We start from the raw sequence: 20,367 nt of genomic DNA on the forward strand, positions 1-20,367 counted from the left end.
CAGTGCAGGACATAGTTGTTAGAAATCGACCAACAGAGGGTACGCACAGCAGAAGACTGATAGAATAGCCCACGAGCTCACACGGTGTGGTGTGTGGTGTGGGGTGTGAAATCACAAACTTCTTAAACTTATGTGCATAGGATGGATGTGCACACTCATCAATAGACAATGAACCAGCCAGATATAGAAGACACCAAAGTAATATGTTTCCGTCCAAACCTATGGACAAAATACAAAAGAGAGAGATCCAAAGTCCCACCAATGGTGTGGTCCTCTGATCTTACCACAAGTACTTCTCCTATCTACCAGCTATCTCTAGACTCGAGCCCGTGTGCTCCACCTCGAGCATAAGTAGACTTTTCGTCTAGATCCCTTCCATCTTGCTGTCTTTGCACCAGCCTAGGTGGGCAGCAGTCTCAGCTAGGTCTACAGCTCTACAGCCCACTTGAATCCTCCTGGATAGAGGCCCACAGGTGCCTGTTCTGCTGCTCCTGCTCCCTGAATTGCTGCTCCAAGTGAGAGCTGGAGGCCCTCCTTTTATAGGCCCTTCAAGGGTTGCAAAAACCGACCAGCAGCATCATTCTTGCCGACCCAAACAGGCCGACCAGTCTGCTGCGAAATAAGCCCTTTTAAGGGCTCCAAAACTGGGGCTGACTGCCCCATTTCTTCTTGCAGGTTTTGGCCCTTCAACCAGGCCTGGTTGGCTGGCTGTATCCAACCAGGCCTGGTTGGCTGGCTGTATCCAGCCCAACCAACCTGTCTAGTCAGGCCTTCTCCTCTGCTGTCCACCTGCCATCTCTGCTGCACCACTCGCAAGCTCTGTTGCAGATCATATACCTGCCCACAAGCAATGCCACGTGGCTCGCCTTTGAGACACATTTCTCCTGGGTATTCTCCACCATTTGGTGCTGCTCCAGCCTATGACAAGCCAGATCCAAGCTAGACCTCCATAGCCAAGTTTCCGCCCATTTGTTGCAGCTACCATGGCTCCTCCAGGTTCTTTCTTTCTCTGATCTCTGCCCCCATGGCAGCCATCTTGCTGCCCATGTGGCCATCCTTCAGGACCCAGGTTCACCCCCCCATGCTCTCCTCATATGGGGGCTTACAAATGGGGAGGTGACCTTTCCAACAATAGTCCTACAGAGGAAGCAACCCAAAACCCCAAGGGGAAGCAACCAACAACTTGAACGCAGAAGATGATTACCTTCCATATGATCACGAGAATGTCACCAGCCAAATACCCATGATCTTATCAGTCACCTCTGAACATGGCAACAATTCAAATGATCCTTTCTGTTGGAGGATGCCCCTACCCACCCCTGATGCTCTACCGTTAAAGCAACTGCTGAATATATGTATTCGCAGTTGGGAACATATAAACAACCCTCTAGCATCAAGGCCACCAGCAGGTGTGGGAACATGCAAAGCTCCAATCAATTTGTTTCTAGAATATTAATCTGTATTTGCTTGGTCCTAAAAGTACTTGCAGGGAGGGCAGAATATTCCTCTTCCTCTTCCTCCTGCATGTCAACGCCAGCATAGATGTTGGACATCAGGACATAAGCTGCAGCATCCTGTTCATCCAATCGCACTGCATGTTCAAATGCCCGTCTTCCCAGCTCCATGTTACCCCACTTTTGACAAGCCCCCAACACAGTAAGCCACACCACAAGTGTAGGTTGGAAAGGCATTTTCTCCACCATTGCGATCGCCTCATCTAATTGGCCTGCACGTCCAAGAAGATCAATCATGCAAGTGTAATGCTCGATGCATGGAATGACACCATAGTCTTTGCTCATCGCCTCAAAGTACTTCTGACCCTTATCAACTAAGCCCACATGACTGCATACAGTCAGAACACTAACAAATGTGACCCCATTTGGCTTTAAACCTTCTCCTCTCATCCTCTGGAGCATATAAAATACATTTTTACTCTCTCCTAGCTGGGCATATCCAGCAATAAGCGCAGTCCACGAGACTACATCTCGAACCGGCATCATGTCAAACAATTGCCTTGCTTTTGCAAGAGAGCCACATTTAACATACATGTCAACCAAAGTGTTGCCAACATAAGAATCTTTAACCAATTCCTGTCTGGTAATCTCAGCGTGTGGTTCTTGTCCCTTGTCTATGGCTCCTATGCTGCCACAAGCCTTAAAGCTGCAAACAAATGTGATAGCACTCGGAAACACACCCTCGAGTTGCATCTGTTTGGAACACTTCAGTGCTTCCTCACCAAGGCCACCTTCAGTATACCCTGCAATCAGTGCATTCCACGAGACTACATCTCGAATCGACAGCTTGTAAAATACTTCCCGAGCTTTTGCAAGAGAGCCACATTTGGCATACATGTCGACCAAAGTGTTGCCAACAACAGGGTCTCTTTCCAATTCCTGCCTGGCAATCTCTGCATGTATCTCTTGGCCCTTTAATATGGCTGCTATGCTGCCACAAGCTTTCAAGGTGCAAACAAATGTGATGACATTCGGAGAGATGCCCTCCAGTTGCATCTGTTCAAAACAGTTCAGTGCTTCCTCACCAAGCCCATATTCGGCATATCCTGCAGTTAGTGCATTCCACGAGACCACATCTTGAGCTGCAAGATTGTCAAACACTTCCCTCGCTTTTGAAAGCAACCCACATTTGGCATACATGTCGACTAAGGTGTTGCCAACATGAGGATCACTTGCCAATTCCAGCCTGTCAATCTCAGCGTGTATTTCTTGGCCCTTCTCTAAAGCTCCTATACTGGTACAAGCTTTCAAGCTGCAAATAAATGTGGCAGCATTGGGAGAGATTGCCTCAAGCTGCATCTTTTCAAAACAGTTCAGCGCTTCCTCACCAACCCCGCATTCAGCATAGCCTGCAATTAGTGCATTCCATGAGACAACATCTCGAACTGCCAACTTGTCAAACACTTCCTGTGCTTTTACAAGCATGCCACATTTAGCGTACATGTCAACCAAGGTGTTGCCAACAAAAAGATCTCTTTCCAATTCCTGTCTGGCAATCTCAGCATGTATTTCTCCACCCTTGTCTATGGCTCCTATAATGCCACAAGCTTTCAAGCCGCAAACGAATGTTACAGTATCAGGAGAGATGCCCTCCAATTGCATCTGTTCAAAACAGTTCAGTGCTTCCTCACCAAACCCATGTTCGGCATATCCTACAATTAGAGCAGTCCATGAGACTACATCACGAGCTGCCAACTTGTTAAACGCTTCCCGTGCTTTCACAGGTGAGCCACATTTGGCATACATATCGACAAGGGTGTTGCCAACACAAGGATCTACATCCCATTCCTTTCTCACAATCTCAGCATGTATTTCTCGGCCCTTGTCCATGGCACCTATGCTGCCACAAGCTTTCAAGCTACAAACAAATGTGGCGGCATTTGGAGGGATGCCATCCTGTTGCATATGTTTGTAACAGTTCAGTGCTTCTTCACCAAGCCCACCATCAGCATATCTTGTTATCAGTGTATTCCATGAGACTACGTCTCGAACCGGCAGCTTATCAAATACTTCCCGCGCTTCTGCAAGCGATCCACATTTGGCATACATGTCAACCAAAGTGTTGCCGACAAAAAGATCTCTTGTCAACTCCTGCCTCACAATCTGCACATGTATTTTGCGGCCCTTGTTTATGGCTCCGGTGCTGCCACAGGCTTTCAAGATGCAAACAAACGTAACAGCATCCGGAGAGAAGCCCTCAAGTTGCATCTGTTCAAAACAGTTCAGTGCTTCCTCACCAAACCCATGTTCAGCATATCCTACAATCAGTGCAGTCCAGGAGACTACATCTCGAACTGGCAGGTTGTCAAACGATTCCCGTGCTTTCGCAAGCAAGCCACATTTGGCATACATGTCGAGCAAGGTGCTGCCAACAAAGGGTTCTCTTTCCAATTTCCATCTGGCAATCTCAACATGTATTTCTCGTCCTCTTTCCACATTTTTCAGCTTAGCACAAGCCTTCAGTATGGCCACAAATGTGTACTTACTAGGATTAACAGAGTCGTCTAGCATTTTCTCGTATAAGTTGAAGGCATGGCGTGATACGCCACCTTCAATACAACCCATGATTAGAGAAGTCCAAGAATGCTCATTCCGATCAACCAACCTGTTAAAAACCTGTTGAGCATCGCAGATGCTACCAGATTCCACCAAAAGTGGGACAAGGTAATTTCCGAGAGATTTATGGGCTTCTAGTCCACTTTTGCAAATGTAGACATGCAAACGCTTAGTATACGGGAAGTTTTTACTTCTCCTGCACTTCTGCAAGATGCATATAAAGTTTTCAACAGAAGGCAGCTGGGGTGTCCGTTCCAAAGAATTCAGTGCCTCCTCTAGTCTATGCATCTCCAAAGCAGTGCTATATGGAAGTTCTGGTGCTTTAAATGCATTTTCCTGTACTTCAAACTTAAAGCTGGACTCCTACTACTGGACGCTTTGGCCCAGTGCAATCCCTTGTCTTGCGGATTCCGTTTTTCTTGCACATATCTTCCACCCTGTAGCAGCTGTGTATCCGAAGCTCCTTGGTAGTTCAATGCTTGTAATCAGGAGCCATTGGGTTCTTTTTTATTAAAGTTCAACAGCAAGTTCATCGGAACAGCCAATACGCGTTACCTGTGCAAATCGTTCGGTCATACGAGTCGCACAATTACTTTCACCTCTCGGTTGTCCCAAAACTGTGAAGTAGTCCGCTCTGCAAGTTCTGGAATACCTGTATGCGAACGACTAGTACTACACGCTGTAAATGGTGCGAATCTGGGTCTAAAGCTGTGTCAAGCAACAAAACTCGTGTGAGGAGGATGAGGAAGGAGATAAAAGAGGCCATACTAAAGAGACTCTGTACATCCTAGCAAGCCTTGGGGATGATGACCGCCAACGCCTACTTGCTAGGATGTACAGAATCTCTTAAGCATCATCTTATGTATCGTAGCTAGTATGGCCACAGATGTAAAGTTTGTATTCGTAATAGTGGGAGTGAAAGAGACATGGGTTGAACTCTTTGCCCTAACCTTACCTAAAGCTACCCTAAGCAAAACCTAACTTGACGTTGTCCAAGCTTCCCATTCACTTCCCAAATGCCCCGGCATCCTCGTGATCAACATCATAACAAGATGGCAAAGCCGTTCTAACCCGATGCTATAAGTTCCAATTTTTTCAAAAGAGCACTTAATAAGGAAAGGGGAAAGAGACATGAAGGGAGGGTAGAAGAGGATATGTCAACGGAGCCCATTAACAGGAAAGGGGACTATGTGTAAGTGGAGCCCCATTTAATAAATCCATGCATACCTCCAAGACACACTTTGAGTTCCAAAATGTCCTTAAGGCCCCTAAAAGGGACAAAACGTTCATGCCTACATTGCGATGAAAAATGTTTTACATGTCACCTCATCCAAGTGCTTCAAAATAGATGCATGTGCACTTTCATAATCCTATCTTGCATGAAGTAGATAGATACAACTAATAAAATAGATATGTATGCACTTTCATAATCCCATTTTGCATAAAAGAGCGTCACACATCCTTTTTTTACTTGTTTCCTCCTCCTTTCATCTCAACGCTACCCTTTATAATGGAAAATATCATCGCTTTCTTGGCAACCTTCCTCCCATGAAAGTTCCCCCATGACCTTTCCCTAGATGTTCAACTTGAACTGCTATGCTTGTATTGCCAAGTACCTCCTTTGCACTTTTTTGTAAAAAACTTATCCCTACTCTAGCATCAATTTGAACTCTCATCAAGCCATGCATCGTTTGGCTACACTTGCATGGGCTTGCTAGCCCTTAATTATACACAATTTACACTATATATTGCCCATATTTCGAGGAAAACATGCAAATAAGAGGTTTGGGCAAAAAAATTGGGTGACATGACTTGTGAATTGTGACATTTTTTCCGACAAAATGCCACATCACTTTCTTTTTTACTAAAATGCATTTGGTCCAAATACCACCTATCACTTTTACAAAAAAATTGTTAGCCACACCATGGGCTCCTAGCTAAGGAAAAACTCATTAGTCAGAACTAGTAGCTTCTATGGCTAGGTGAGATGCCTTATGTGTTATTAAATGTTCATATCAAAATAGAAATGTGTCTTTAAATATAGTAGTTATGTATGCTTATTATGTTTGTGTGTGCATGCATGCTTGCATTGTGTGTGTGTGTGTGTGTGTGCGTGTGTGTGTGTGTGGCAGACAAGACAACAACCCCTTTTGCATCGTTAAAACACAAAAGAGTCAAGGAAAAGGGTAGAAAGAGAACATTATAGAATTAAGGAAGTGTTTTAGTATGTAGGTAAAGCACCTACGAAATTGTATAAAAAGTATGTAAGAGTTTTTTATAAGAAGTGCCAATAATGTTTTTTGAAAGAGCCTCGAGATCGTGCGTTCTAATAAATGAAAAGAACTCGGGTATTTGGAAACATGAGAGTATCACTTGAGTCACGGGAGAGGGAGTTGGGAGAGGAGTATTGAGTGACTTGGACTGAAGTGTAGTATCCCAAGAGTATTTCTGCAAAGATAAGAAAAGGAATTAGTAACAAGAATTTTGTGTAAAATTAGGAAAATACAAATTAATTGAAGGAGTCAAGAGGCTGAAAAGCCTTGACGACTAAAGTGAACTATGTGCAACCGTCCAGAGTTGCAAGGGAAAGGACATGTGTGTGGTAGACAAGACAACAACCCCTTTTGCATAGTTAAAAGACAAAAGAGTCAGGGAAAAGGGTAGAAAGAGCACATTATATAATTAAGGAAGTGTTTGAGTATGTAGGTAAAGCACCTACGAAATTGTATAAAAAGTATGTAAGAGTTTTTTTATAAGAAGTGCCAAAAATGTTTTAGCAAAAAAAAAAAAAGCAAAAAATTAAAGCTGGTGATGTCCTAACAAGCATCTCTTTTATTGAAGAGGAGAATTTGCATACCTGCCACCAACCAACAAGAAAACATGATAAGAACTAGGTTACCTTAAGTTGGAAAGACGGGTGTAATAAACACTCCTCCCTTGTTATCGGGGTCACAATAAATTAAAAAATTTGCCATAAACTTAACTAGCACGATGTAAATACTTAAGTGTAAAAGATGGGTTTATTCAAGTGTGGATTAGGTAGAGTGTATTAGGTAAAAGGTTAGGTTGAGTGGTTAGGTGTGAAACTGTATAGGGTAAAAAAAATTAATTACAAACAACAAGAAAATGGAGGGTAAGAAAAATTACTTGGAGGAATTAATAAACAGAAAAAATTAAATGGGGATTTATAAAGGGGAGAACGAGGTGAACAAAGTTAAGAAGGGGCTTTTTTTTAAGTAGTTAGAAAGAAAAGGCAGGGGAAGAGATTGGAAGGAAATAGTTTGAAGAGTAGAGAAATAGTGGGCGGGGGGGTTTTGTTTGGGAAAGTAAGGGAAATAGATAGCTTATGAGGAAATAGGTAGAGAAGTTATATAAAGAAAAAAGAGGGGGAATTTGCATAAAAATAAGGGTGAGGAGGGAGCGAAATTAAAGTACAAGCATAAGCTTAAAAATATATTTAGGACTATAGGGGGAAATTAGAAGTAGGTGGATGAATAATGAATATAAAGAAATAAGAGGGGGAATTTGAAGCAAAATGAGGGGGAGAGGGGGTGGGGAATATAGAGTGAAAAAACTATAAATAAATCTAAAAATACCATGGTTAGCTGACCTATTCTAGTAAGGCAAGCCCACACTATTTGGGTTATGTTGTGGTAGTCTCTTAAAATTTGATGTGAGCATGTCTTTAGAATGTAATCATGGCACCATTGCTTTATCAAATCTTTGGATTTGGTATGGTAAAAAAAGCATGGTGATTGTATCTCTAAACTTTAACATTATAAAAAATTTAAAATGGCAACGTATATGTCCTTAGTGTACTCCGAGGCTTCCATAATGGTGTGGCTGCTCTTTCCAACAAATGTGATTGGGTAGTGCAAGAAAGCATCGTTGTGGTAGGCTCTCAAAATATGATGTGAGCGTGTCTTTAGAATGTAATCATGGTGCCATTGTTCTATCAGATCTTAGATTCAATGAGGTACAAAAAGCATCGTGACTCATGAATGCATCTCTAAACTTATTATTATGAAGAATTTACCGTGATAAGAGATATGCCCTCAGATTATTTTGAGGCTTCCGTAATGCTATGGCTGCTCTTTCAACCGACATGGTTGGGTGGGGTAGGAAAGCATCGGTGTGGTAGTCTCTTAAAATTTAATGTGAGCGTGTCTTTAGAATGTAATCATGGCGCCATTGCTCTATCAGATCTTTGGATTCAGTGAGGTACAAAAAGCATCAAGATTGCATTTTTAAACTTATTATTATAAAGAATTTAAAATGGCAACAGATGTGTCCTCACTTTATTTTGAAAAGTGTCGTGATTGCATCTCTAAACATATTTGTATAAATAATTCAAAATGGCAACATATATGTCCTTAGTGTAGTCTGAGACTTCCTTAATGGTGTTGTCTGCTCTTTCCACCCGACACATATTTTTATAAAATTCAAAATGGCAACGATTATGCCATTGTGGTAGTCTCTTGAAGTTTTATGTGAATGTGTATAGAATATACTTATGGATTTTTTTAAATCATGCTTTTTTTGTTAAGAACCATGCTTTTTTTGTTATAATCATGATTGGAGCATGTCTTCATCAATCGCATGTTGATTGAAAACTTTTCAGATTGTTGTAGAAGAGTATCTATTAAGATGGTTCATAATACAAGTGTGATAGTTGGTCAGAAGAAAGAAGATACCAAGCATGAGAGAAGATTAAAAGGTGAGGACAGAGCACTGCTCTCAATAAGGTCATCAGGGATTGTATGTGTGTTGTCTCGACGGTGACTCACGTGTCATGGGGATGTTGAAGGAATGCTGATCGAGCCTCCACTCTAAGCTACTCCTTGTGAGAGCAATGCAAGCACGAGCCGTCCACTTGTGTCACGCAAGAGACTTCCAGATTGTCGCAGTGTGTTTCCATTTGAGAAAGAGGGAAGGGGGAGAAGGGAGAAGAGAGGAGAGAAGGGAGGGAGAAGGAGAAGGGAAGAGGAGAGTGAAGGGGGATGAAGTGTCAAACACAAAGACACCACAAAGAAAACAAGAGAACACCCAAAGACACTCTTGAAGAGAAGAGGGAGCTTGTATTCCAAACTTGTGAATATAACAATGAAGACCAAAGTCAACCATTTGGTCTTTTATACATGTCACCTTTTGAAGGGAGGGCCATTCCTTTTCCTTTTAGCACTCTCCCTTTCTTTACATTAAACAGCTCTTGGTCCCGTAAGGTGCCAAGGCATATTGCTATCCTTTCCATCTCTCCCTACTATTGGAAATAGCACTTGTATTAACCATATAAGAGAGTTTCTCTAGCTCTTCAGCCTTTGTTTGGTACTCCTCTGCTCTGTTTAGGGCCGTTTGCCCTGTGGCTTGGGTAGCGACCATCATGGTGTGGCTATCGCACGCGGAGAGCTGTGCCTTGAGGAGGGTTGCTAAGAGTTATGAGGCCTATTCTTGCCTCCATTGGAGAATTGTCTGTGCCATCTAAGGGAGCTATGCCATTGCTTTGAATAAATTCTGCTCCATCTAGTCAGCACGAGAGAGTTGTTTGGCTGTCATGTGGTTGTAGCCACTTGGTGCCCGATAGTGGAGTGTGCTGCAAAATTGTAGAGCCTCTATGAGGCTTGCCCATGGAGAGGAGGAAGTGCCGGTGACGAAGGAAGTGGTCTCTTGAGGATGGGCCATTGATGAGGCCGACACCTGAGGTGCAGTGGGGGTTGTCGGAATAGCTTGGGCTCCTAGGTGGAGGACAATTGTGACCGTTTCATCACTTGGGAGGTCATTGACCAAGTTGTACTCTTGTTGTACCCTTTTGTCCTTGTCCTGAGGATCCGCTCGCTGGAGTCGTAGCTAGCGGCCTAGGAATTCCTACATTTGTCGACCCTCGTACTATGCGAGCAACAAGGTAGTCAATAGTCTAAGCGATGAAAATCAAGCAAGCCTCATGAAGTGATCAATGAAAATCGAGCAAGAAAAATCAACATATGACATTTGACTTAACCCATCACATGTATCCAACAATTAGAATGAAGAAATAGCCACAATTCGGCATAATGATTCAAGTAGTAGAATGTTCTTCTTAAACAATGTGTATTATAATTGAATTTCACAGAAGAAGCTACTGAATTCTATTCATCCTTAAGCATGGCAAGTGACTTCTACATAAATAATAGTAGAATTTGTACTTCATATTCCAATAAATATCATATAAAATGGTATTTATTGATTCTATTATTTATGAAATATCACATGAGTGCATATATACATGAATCATATGGGTGTTTGAGAGGATAAATAGTATACTCATTACCATCCTAATCAACAAGATCTAATCCACTTGGCACTAGCAACCTACACAAGGGGCTTGACAACACTACCCACAATCAAAGTATCATTATAAAAATAGCAGCATGTATGCCCATTTGTCAAGAATTCTCTCATGAGAGGTACAATATCACATCCATGTCCATTCCAAAAATTGTATGGTTCCAAGGCTTTATAGCAAGATCGACTGGCATGACACAAGTTCCACAACCACTGGATTTCACGCATGGCATCCTAGCTACGTGATCACAATAAGCCATAACCCGAAGACGGGTAATAAAATGGATCCGGCCAACATGGACTTAGGTAGTACAAAATGTGTGTGTAGTGGCAAAGCTCCGCTTATACTTGCATAAGGCTAGGGGGTGGATGCATGGTAAGGTGGTACACTTGCATGTGCTAAATAGTGGTGCCCCAATAGTAATATTTTAGCAACAAGTAGAGGCGTGAACAATTTTTTTAAAAAGCGTGTAACTGAATCATGGATGAGTGAATGCCTTTACCAACTAACTCAGTGTAATAGATTGTTATGTTTTTGGTAACATGGACTACACTGAGTGTAGATTCCCTCTCTCACACACACTTGTAGACCAAACAAAAGTTTTTCATGAACCAACCCCTGTGCAGCACATGCAAAGCTTTCTTCCTACTCTTCTTCTTCCTTCTTTTGAAGTCTGCTTCTTTTATTGCTGATCGTGAGCTAGAGCGACCTGCAAACAAAACCCAACGACATCCTTCTTGCATGAGTAGGTGGACCAGGTGAGATGACATATCTCCAGGACTGTTCTTTTTTTGAAATAAGCTCCTTGCTTATCCAGAAGTAGCCATCGATTGTGAAGCTTCCAAACGTAGGATTATTCTTTCTGTAAAAATGAGCTTCTTACTTATTTGTAGCATCCATTGTGAAGCTTCGAAATGTAGGACTGTTGTTTCTTTTAAACAAGCTCGGAGCCCTCCATTGCAAAACTAATGGTGAGGGTCTCTATAACGATGAGAGAAAGAGAATCCATCAATACAAATGCATGTTCAACTTGCGCATGCATGAAAATGAGCTGCAAAGATAGGACACTATTAGATAAAGACTTCATAGAAGAGCTTGGTTGGTGATGAAGCTTTTGTGTCTTGCCTTTTCGAATCCTTTTTAGCATAGCTGTTGGCTTGTCAAATGTCATGCAGCAACAAATTAGCTTTACTATTTCTTAATTTGCACTGTGAATCGGGAGAATTGTATAAACATCCTAGCGAGTTAGACTAACAAATCCCAGTATACAGATGCTGAACTATAGAATTGATAGCCCTCTGCTTAGACCTCCTATTAGAGACCTTCTGTTAAAGTATTTTTTCAATATATCTATATCTGTAATAAGGGTGAAGGCCACTTCCACTAAGCAACATATTTTATTTTCCCATGTCTTTCATAGTGTGCAAGAGTTTATGACTATTGCAACATGCGAGATGAAAGACGCCAAGTTCTTTTATGGGACATGAACAATACAATGCGATGATGCAGATTTTGAAAATGCGAATTTCTAGGGGTTCATGGTAGATGAAGCACAAGAAAATTGGAGAGCCGTGAGAGCTATTTACAATGGGGGACCCAAAAATAGAATGGTTGACTGAGAAAGGTCATGTAAATTTCATTGGGCTCAAAGCTTGCAACAGCACACTAGGAAACACATCAAGAAGGATTTGGGACGCGATGAGCATGTTTCCATGTGTGAGAAGTGGAGAACGTCCAAGACAAAGGGAGACACTATCATTGAAAGTCATAAGACAAGGAATTGGTGGCAAGCAAGTTGTGCATCCAAAGAAGAAAAGGATATTATAGCCTTGGATAGCTGGTTTTGTTGGTGGGAGGTCCGAATAGCTCATAGGGGAAATCTAATGGCCTCAGTAAGTATTAGACATGGTGAACATCAATAAATAACAATTGGACTTGGTAATAATCAATCTCCTTCCTCTGTGTGCAGGTGCAAAAAAGTCCAACTGAGGAGGCTTACACTCCAAGAACAAATTTGGCTGAAAGTATGCATGGTAGTTGGCTTGCAGGGGAAGGCTGCAAGTCAAAGATCAACTTGTATGATGCATGTGTGACAGATATGGAAAATGCCTTGTTGCAAAGTGCAAAGCAACATGCATACTTGACTCGTAAGCATGTGGGAGATGGACCAAGCTTGGAAACATTAATAAATAGGGCCAAGGATAGGAACACACCAACTCCACCACAAGTGATTCATGTTGTCCACAATTTAGTTGTTGGGATTCCCATGTATGAAGACACCAACAAAAATCAAGGAGATAGAGAGACAGTGCAAAGAAAGAGGCATTGCAATGACAATGTTGACATTGAGAAGAACATCTCGCATCGACTAGGATTTGTCATGGAAAATAAAGAGAGAAAGCAAAAAGGCCGACCAATGAAGTTGAGATTTGGTTTTGGCCCTATGGGCAAAGGAAGTAAAATTGGACAAAGTGCACAACAGCAAACAATGTCGCAATCTCAAATGTACATACATGAGGAACATGTGCACAAGACTCTTTCGGCCATATGCAGAACTCCTAAGAACTCAAGAATAAAATGCCTTGGTTGGACAGAAGGAAAGGTGAAGTGTAATCATCACATTCAAAGTTCTTCCACAGGAGGTGTATCTCCCTCATTCTATTCAAAGAGAAGACATCCAGGTTTTGGAGGTCAAAAGGCACAAATGATGTGGTTTTGCAATGATGACATCACTCACACTTGGCATCCTGATCGCAATATCACACGTGTTCCAGAGCTTCCAAGGATTTTGATTGTGGATGAGGGTACACAACATGGATGATTTTTTCAGGATAGTTTCATTAAGAAGCTAAACTTTTATATTGGCGTTGAAAGTTTGTATACCCTAATAAAATAAATCTTTGAAACATTTGCCAGAATTTGTAACTTTTATGCAAAAAAATTAAAGTTTCGCCAGGATTTAAATTTTCTCCTTCAAAATTCCAAAGAATATATATTAAAATTACTACATTCTACTAATATTGTGAAACTTAAAAAATGATCTTGAAAACTTTCGCCAAGATTTTATATTAATATATAAGCATAGCTTCGATAAAAACATCCCTGGTACACAAATTACCAAAGAATAGGGTGAAAAGCTTGTGGCAGGTGGTTTTATCCTCAAGGAGAGAGCTGGCAATGTAGTATGTTTATAGTACATTAAAAATATTAGTATAAAAAAATGCCAAAAATGTTTAAAGATGAACATGTGCCTAAAATTTACAGTCTATGCCTTAACATGTCTCAAGGTGCAGAAGAACCCCACAAACCAGGAAGAGCTGCTAGCAGGGAGCAAAAGGAAAAAAGTCTTGCAATTGCTGCACGCTCTGGTGCCAAGCCTGCAAATGTCCCAGTAGAAAGGAAGAGCACACCGATGCCTCCACGAGGTAGCGTTGCTGGTCCAAAAGCAAAAACAACTCCCTCACACGGTCCACACTTAAAGCCCAGAGCCTGCAAGAAGTTGTAGCCCAAGATGGCCCTATGGGTAGTGAAGACTTATAGCTTACATTGTATCTGTTAATGGGCATGCTCAGTTGCCTACTTTCTAGTTGGTTGATTCTAGCTTAGTATCAAGAGCTTTGACAAAAACTCAGTATTTTGAGACTTGTATGGATCTATGCAAAGTTTATCAATTTGAAGCATTTTGTGATTCCATCACTGGGAGTTGTATGATTTTGTGGTTACACAATTGAAATTCCGTCTCTGCTTTACATGGCATCAAGTTATTTTGTGCTTTCAATTAAGAGTGTTAGCACACTACAGTGGATTTATTTGTCTCATTAAGCTTGTCATTGAGCTTGTCTTGTATGTAGTAAGATTTGAACTAGCTCACCATCAATGTCAATGTGGATCATTTGAGTTGTTCAAGTGTCCTTTAAACTAAAATGCCTAGGTTTGAATGATTCCAGAATAGTTAAAATAGGTATTTCAACATGTGTTCTTAATATTTATTTATCATTTGTATTTAAAATCTATTTTGAATTCTAGACTTAAACCTATATTTAATTTCTGTCTAGATATGCCGTTTCTGAAAATTGTATTTAAAATGTGATTGACTATTGGAATCTTGTACTTAAACTTGTCATGTTTATCTATCCATATGTATTTCAGCCAGACAATGTGGTCCAAGATTCGATGTATGTGGCAAAAAGGGAAGCAGGCTTGCAGTTGGCTATCCACATCAGTAACTACCATGAAAGCAAAGCATGCCAAAAACGTATCACTAGGAGGCAGAAGAGGCAATAGAGGAGGGAATTAAAAAAATGGGATTGGATTCACAAGAGGTGTCTGGACATATTGGAAAGACTGAAGCCAAAGTCTTTGGGAACTGTAGACATCCCTTTGATGGATCACCCGCAACTCTTGTCCCTACCTCCACCTCCAGCGATTTCATCGATAATGGTAGCATGCCTCTCCCTCAAGAAAGAAGAGTTGTAATCTTAGATTTGAATGGCCTACTAGTGAAGGTCGTTGAGTCGTATCATGGTGATGTACCCCCATCCTATGCACACTTGATGGAAAGCAGTGGTGGGTGCATGGGACGGACCGTGTTTATTTGTAAAGATGTTGCTGGCTTCTTGGAATTCTATTTGTCATGGTTCAACGTTTTTATTTGGAGCACATCTAGAAGAACAAAAGTAACCAACATCCTAAGTACATGCTTTCTCGAACCGTTTCAAAAGATAATAGTCCTTGTGCAGGAAGATTGTCACAATGTTGGATTCATGATGGATTTTTAAGGAAGATTGTTGAGTCCGAAGCTCATTATATTCAAGGACTTGCAGACCATCTGGAACAACTTCACTTACTTGTCGGTAGCCAATAGTATTATTTTGGATGACTCCTTGTACAAGATTTGTAGAAACCTAGTTGGAACTTGGAGAATGCTTCCAAAGTTTGAGATGTAAAGTGATAAAGAAATGTGCTCCTATTTGATGGACAACGTTGCAGCATGGCTGTTTGTGTGGCTGCAAATTGAGGATCACCAGTCCTACATGGCACATTTTGAGCATGACCTCTTCCATGATGAGTCGTCCATTGACATTATGGAGTATATGATAAGCAATGACTATTGGAAAGAGTATTGAAGATGGAAGCATATACATGTAGTGGGATACCAACCTTTTTTGTACATCATTAATAACCTTTATAAAAATCATTCATTTTTGCATGTACGTTGCCTTTTTGGAAATGGAAGACTAATTGGATTCCTTTTCCAATTAAAATAAAGACTCATTCATAGTGTTCTTATTTCAACTCTTGCTTCATGTTTTTATAATGTAATGTGCTTAAAATTAATAGAATTTCCTTGGGAGGTACATAGCATTAAAATCCTTTTTGCAATGTGATGGAAGACACTAACCATAGTGAGCAATGAGTACCACTATGAGCAGCACTTACTGGCACTGCATCAGCACCAACCACTTGCAACAACACAAACAACTAGCAGCTACAGCACTAATTAGTGGCAGTAGTAGCACTCCTTAGTAGCATTACCAATTTGTAATAGCACTAGTAGCACAAACAACAAGCACTTGCAGCAGTAATTAGTGGCAGTAGCATTACTAGTTAGTATAGCAAGGGCAATTTGTAGCATCACTAATTAGTAGCATCACTGGGCAAGACTAGAAGCACTATATACACCACTTTTTAGTAGCACTATGTAGTAGCAGCACCAACTACCAGCTCGAACCACTCATACAAGCCAATCACTATATACATGGAATGAAAGGATGGTAGCCATTCAAAGTATAGCAATGCACACTATTGCAGGGACAATAAAGTGATGTTCCCAATCATTCATGAAAGTATGAGAAGACGTTAGAACTATGATGTTTACATCTCAGATGGCTGTATATGGATTCATGCACCTCATTCGACATGAAGAATAGCTTGTCACCATCCACAAGTTCCACCATGGGAAACTTTATAGCTCTGACAAGGTGAGAATACAAAAAAGCCTTGGGTTCATTATCAAGAAGGTAGTAATAGTTATCTGCCTTCTTTCCATAGTACAACCCCTTCACTACAAAACCACAAGATGAAATGATGTTTCCCCATCCATCCTTCAAATTTTGATTCGCAAGCTCCTTCTTGGCAGTGCACCGTAGGACATAGAATTTTGCACCCTCATCATTTTCTGCCTCTGCATTGACTGCAAAATTGTCTCCAACATAGAGAGCATCACTCAGTGTATCATGATGTCCTTCATATGCAAGATCATCACAAGGGTTTGCTTCAGCTTCCATGTCCTCTCTAGGGACAATAAGTTGATATTCCCAACCTGTCACATACACTTTGTTGCAACATCTATTCCAAGAACCTGAAATGCAAGCACAAGAATAGCATGACAACTTTTGCGTTATGAGCTCTTTGCATTTGTGCTCTACGAATCTAGAGACCGAGTGCATCGATTGCACTAGGGGAATAGGAGCACAGTCCCATGCTATTGATCTATCCACTTCTCCTACCTTCACCTCCCAGAACAACCTTCTTATATTCCTTTCTTTTGATGGATAGGAGGCTTGAGCTTTATTTGAGAGATTTGAATGCAAAAAACTCGCCACATCAGTAGCACAAGTAAGCTTCTTTGAATTTTCCTTCAATTACTCGTGTATCAAGGCCCTCTTTTCACAACAGCCCCTGCTCCATCATTCTCACCCTTTCCATGCCCAGAGCCAAAGAAATTCCATGTCATCTTTAGGTTAGTTAAGGAAGAATGCCTTGCAACAAAGAAAAAAGGCCGTCTCGCTTTAAATTGGGAAGTTGCAGAATCTGACCAAAACCAATGTTGCTTTAGTGCTAAATCTTGTCCTACCAACCAATTGTGATGTAGCATAAAACAATGATGGACAAATAGAGTATCATGCACCTTGTCATTAGATGTGTAGAAATGGATGGTTTTTTGAACCTCACCTCTTGTTTAAACATATGTTATTTGAACAAGAATAGTGACTTGGTCTGAGTGCCAGTGCATAGATTGTATCTCATTTTGTTCCTTAAAGGTGTAATTTTCTGCAAAATCCACCACAGACACAACATCTTTAGGAAACCGTTGCAAACACTCTTTAAATTGTTCAGCTTGCCACTTGTATATGAATTTGTGCTTAATGAACTTCTTCATGCAATCCTGAGACATCCGTAACAAGGGTTATTTGAACAAGAATAGTGACTTGGCTTGAGTGCCAATGCATAGATTGTATCTCATTTTGTTCCTTAAAGGTGTAATTTTCTACAAAATCCACCATAGACACAACAACATCTTTAGAAAACCTTTGCAGACACTCTTTACATTGTTCAGCTTGTCACTTGTATATGAAGTTGTGCTTAATGAACTTCTTCATGCAATCCTGAGACATCCGCAACAAGGCATTGCAGGTCATTTTCTTGAATGTGAGCACCTTTCTTCTTTTTTTCTCCCCCTATTTTCCAACAGTTTCGTCTAGATCCTCAAAAACGTTAACAGAAAAATGGTGGGTAGAGTCAGCCTTCTCTTGTGGGCAGGCTAGAAATTGTTTTGGCCCACAACTAGTACGTGTATGTATGGTTATAAGCTTTACAAATAGCTCCAGTATTGTCCCTTGCACATATTTCACAATTGCAATAACAATGCGCTCCATGCAGACTGTTGTTGGGATGACGCATGATATTGATGGAGTCTTTCAAGAATTTGGACATGTTAAATGCATCAACATGTATATATCTCCTTCAATTTATAGACAAAAAAGGGTTTTCATCATTCAAATGAGCATTGTTGCATTGTGATGTTTGGATATTTTTTCTTGAACTCTATAAATAACTCAACCTGCACATGAAAACATCTAATGTGATCAGGAATTTTATCTACAAAAGTGATCAGATTATGATCAGGCATCAACAAGTATTAGTAGGCACTAATAGGTATTAATTAGTAGGTTACTGAACTAGAGGAACTAACAAGCACTAAGTGGGGCAATAACAAGCAACACTAGCAGGCACTAACATGCATTATCAGGCACTAACAGGAAAAAAAAAGCAATACTATAGCATTAAACTAACAAGCACGAATTAGCATGTTATTAAATAGTACTAATTAGCAGGTTACTGAACTAACATGCACTAACAACCACTAACAGGTACTAATTAGTAGTTTATTGAACTAACAAGGCACTAACAAGTATTAACAAGTACTAATTAGCACCAACAAGTATTAACAGATACTAATTAGCAGGTTACTGAACTAATAGGAACTAACAAGCACTAATTAGCACCAACAAGTATTAACAGGTACTAATTAGCATGTTATTGAACTAACAGGCACTAACAAGCACTATGTGATAGTAAGTGGAAGTAACATGAAATATGTATCACAAACAAGCACTACCAAGCACCACCAACTTATATGTGGCATTAGCAAGTACTAACAAGCACTAATAACCACGATTAAGCAATAATAGGAACTACAATATTGCAATAAACAAGTAGTACTTGAAGCACTAATCAGCACTATCAAGCACTATGTCATTAGCCGGGTGGATCAAGATGATAAGGATCTTGATACAACACTCACCTAGGGAATATCAAGAAGATGAATCGGGTGTTTTAGATAAGACTTTCTCCCTATCCATTTGCAGCATACATCCTTCTTATTGGATTTTCATCCTCCTTTAGAAGGAATCTAGATTTGGCTGCATAAAAATTCCTCCTATGAATGTTTAAAACTCTTGAAGTTGCTGAAATGTTTAGATTGGGAGCAATCCCAATGTGAGCAGTCCCATTGTTCACTAACATAATCAAACTAGGCCTTTTGAAAAATAGTTCATCTGATGACTTTGGTTGCTTCACTATTTTGAGGGTATTGCAAAACACCACATAGGAGAGCTACCTAAACACTAGATTCATCTCTTGTTTCTTGTAGTTGAGCTACTCTTAGGCAGGATGTGCATGTAATCTATCCAATATGTCTCTCTTTGCTCCACTGTCCATTCCAGCTATTTGTTGAGCAAAAAACATGCCATGTCATGATAAAATTTTTTCTTGTTTCTTTCATCAATAATGAGATTGGACTCTTGAAGCCTTGCTTTGTTGCATTGTTCCCTTTTATTCTTGCTTCATATTCCCTTATAACTGTGCGCTGGTCTCAAGCACAATGGGTGCACATTGAGGATGTAGGGATGGAGCATCTGGACAAATCATTGTGGCTTCTTGAAAGCAAATTCAAGACATGGTTCTGCATGCCCTCCATGTTAAAGAAATTATGTCTGAACAGTCCAACACAACAACAACTGAGCAAGAGGATCACTGAACAGATCATATAACGATGTGTTTACAAAGAAATAAAACAACTGAAGAGCATGAGAGAGAGAGTGTGTAGGCTACAGTTGCTTAAGAGCATCAATTAAGAGACACCTAACAGGAACTTAACCCACAACCATGTTTCTTGATTTCAGATAGCTGGCCGAGTAGAGAGCATTACCAAAATTGCAAATCGACATAAACAATAATGTGTTTTCCACAAACGTAAATAGACCAACATTCAGAGTTCTTGATCTATCTTGATGATCAATTTGTAGCATCTATTTACCTCCATGAATGACGTTAAATTTTTTGATTATCATTCAAGGAACCTGCTAGTCTAAACACCAAGCATAAACTCACTTTATGCTTAGAAACTTCTGGTATTGAGCCAATTTGATATGCATCGGTAGAAATTCCAAGCATATTAAACCATACTAAGAAGGGAAGCTATATAGAATCCGTGAACAAAGAAATTGAAAGTCAATTTGCTTAACAGGAATGACCCCATGGTGTTTTTGTTCCAGTCTGCTTGAAGTAGCAACTTACTTTGCTCAGAAACGTTATTAAAGACATTGCCTATATGCAGCAACTTGCAAGCTAAACGCCTGAAGCTAATTTTGTATTGTGGAAGGAATTTATTAGAACTATTTGAATTGATATCAG

General features: G+C 40.5%; 1 protein-coding gene and 1 pseudogene across 1 annotated transcript; both read right to left on the reverse strand.

Annotated features, from left to right (window-relative positions):
• Positions 1–301: 301 nt before the first annotated feature.
• Positions 302–4,916, reverse strand: LOC147893273 (pentatricopeptide repeat-containing protein At3g09040, mitochondrial-like). Its single transcript, XM_087386272.1, has 2 exons — positions 4,723–4,916; positions 302–4,687 (listed from the first exon to the last, which is right to left on the reverse strand). The coding sequence occupies exon 2, from the start codon at positions 4,356–4,358 to the stop codon at positions 1,434–1,436; it is 2,925 nt and encodes a 974-aa protein (XP_087242398.1). The 5' UTR covers positions 4,359–4,687; positions 4,723–4,916; the 3' UTR covers positions 302–1,433.
• Positions 4,917–17,044: 12,128 nt separating this feature from the next.
• LOC147893274 (uncharacterized) lies at positions 17,045–18,047 on the reverse strand (annotated as a pseudogene).
• Between the last annotated feature and the right edge of the window lie 2,320 nt (positions 18,048–20,367).

The sequence above is a fragment of the Dipteris shenzhenensis genome, chromosome 15 (assembly GCF_047967505.1).
Source record: "Dipteris shenzhenensis isolate YYH24624 ecotype China chromosome 15, Dip_SZ_1.0, whole genome shotgun sequence".
NCBI classification, from domain to species: domain Eukaryota; kingdom Viridiplantae; phylum Streptophyta; class Polypodiopsida; order Gleicheniales; family Dipteridaceae; genus Dipteris; species Dipteris shenzhenensis.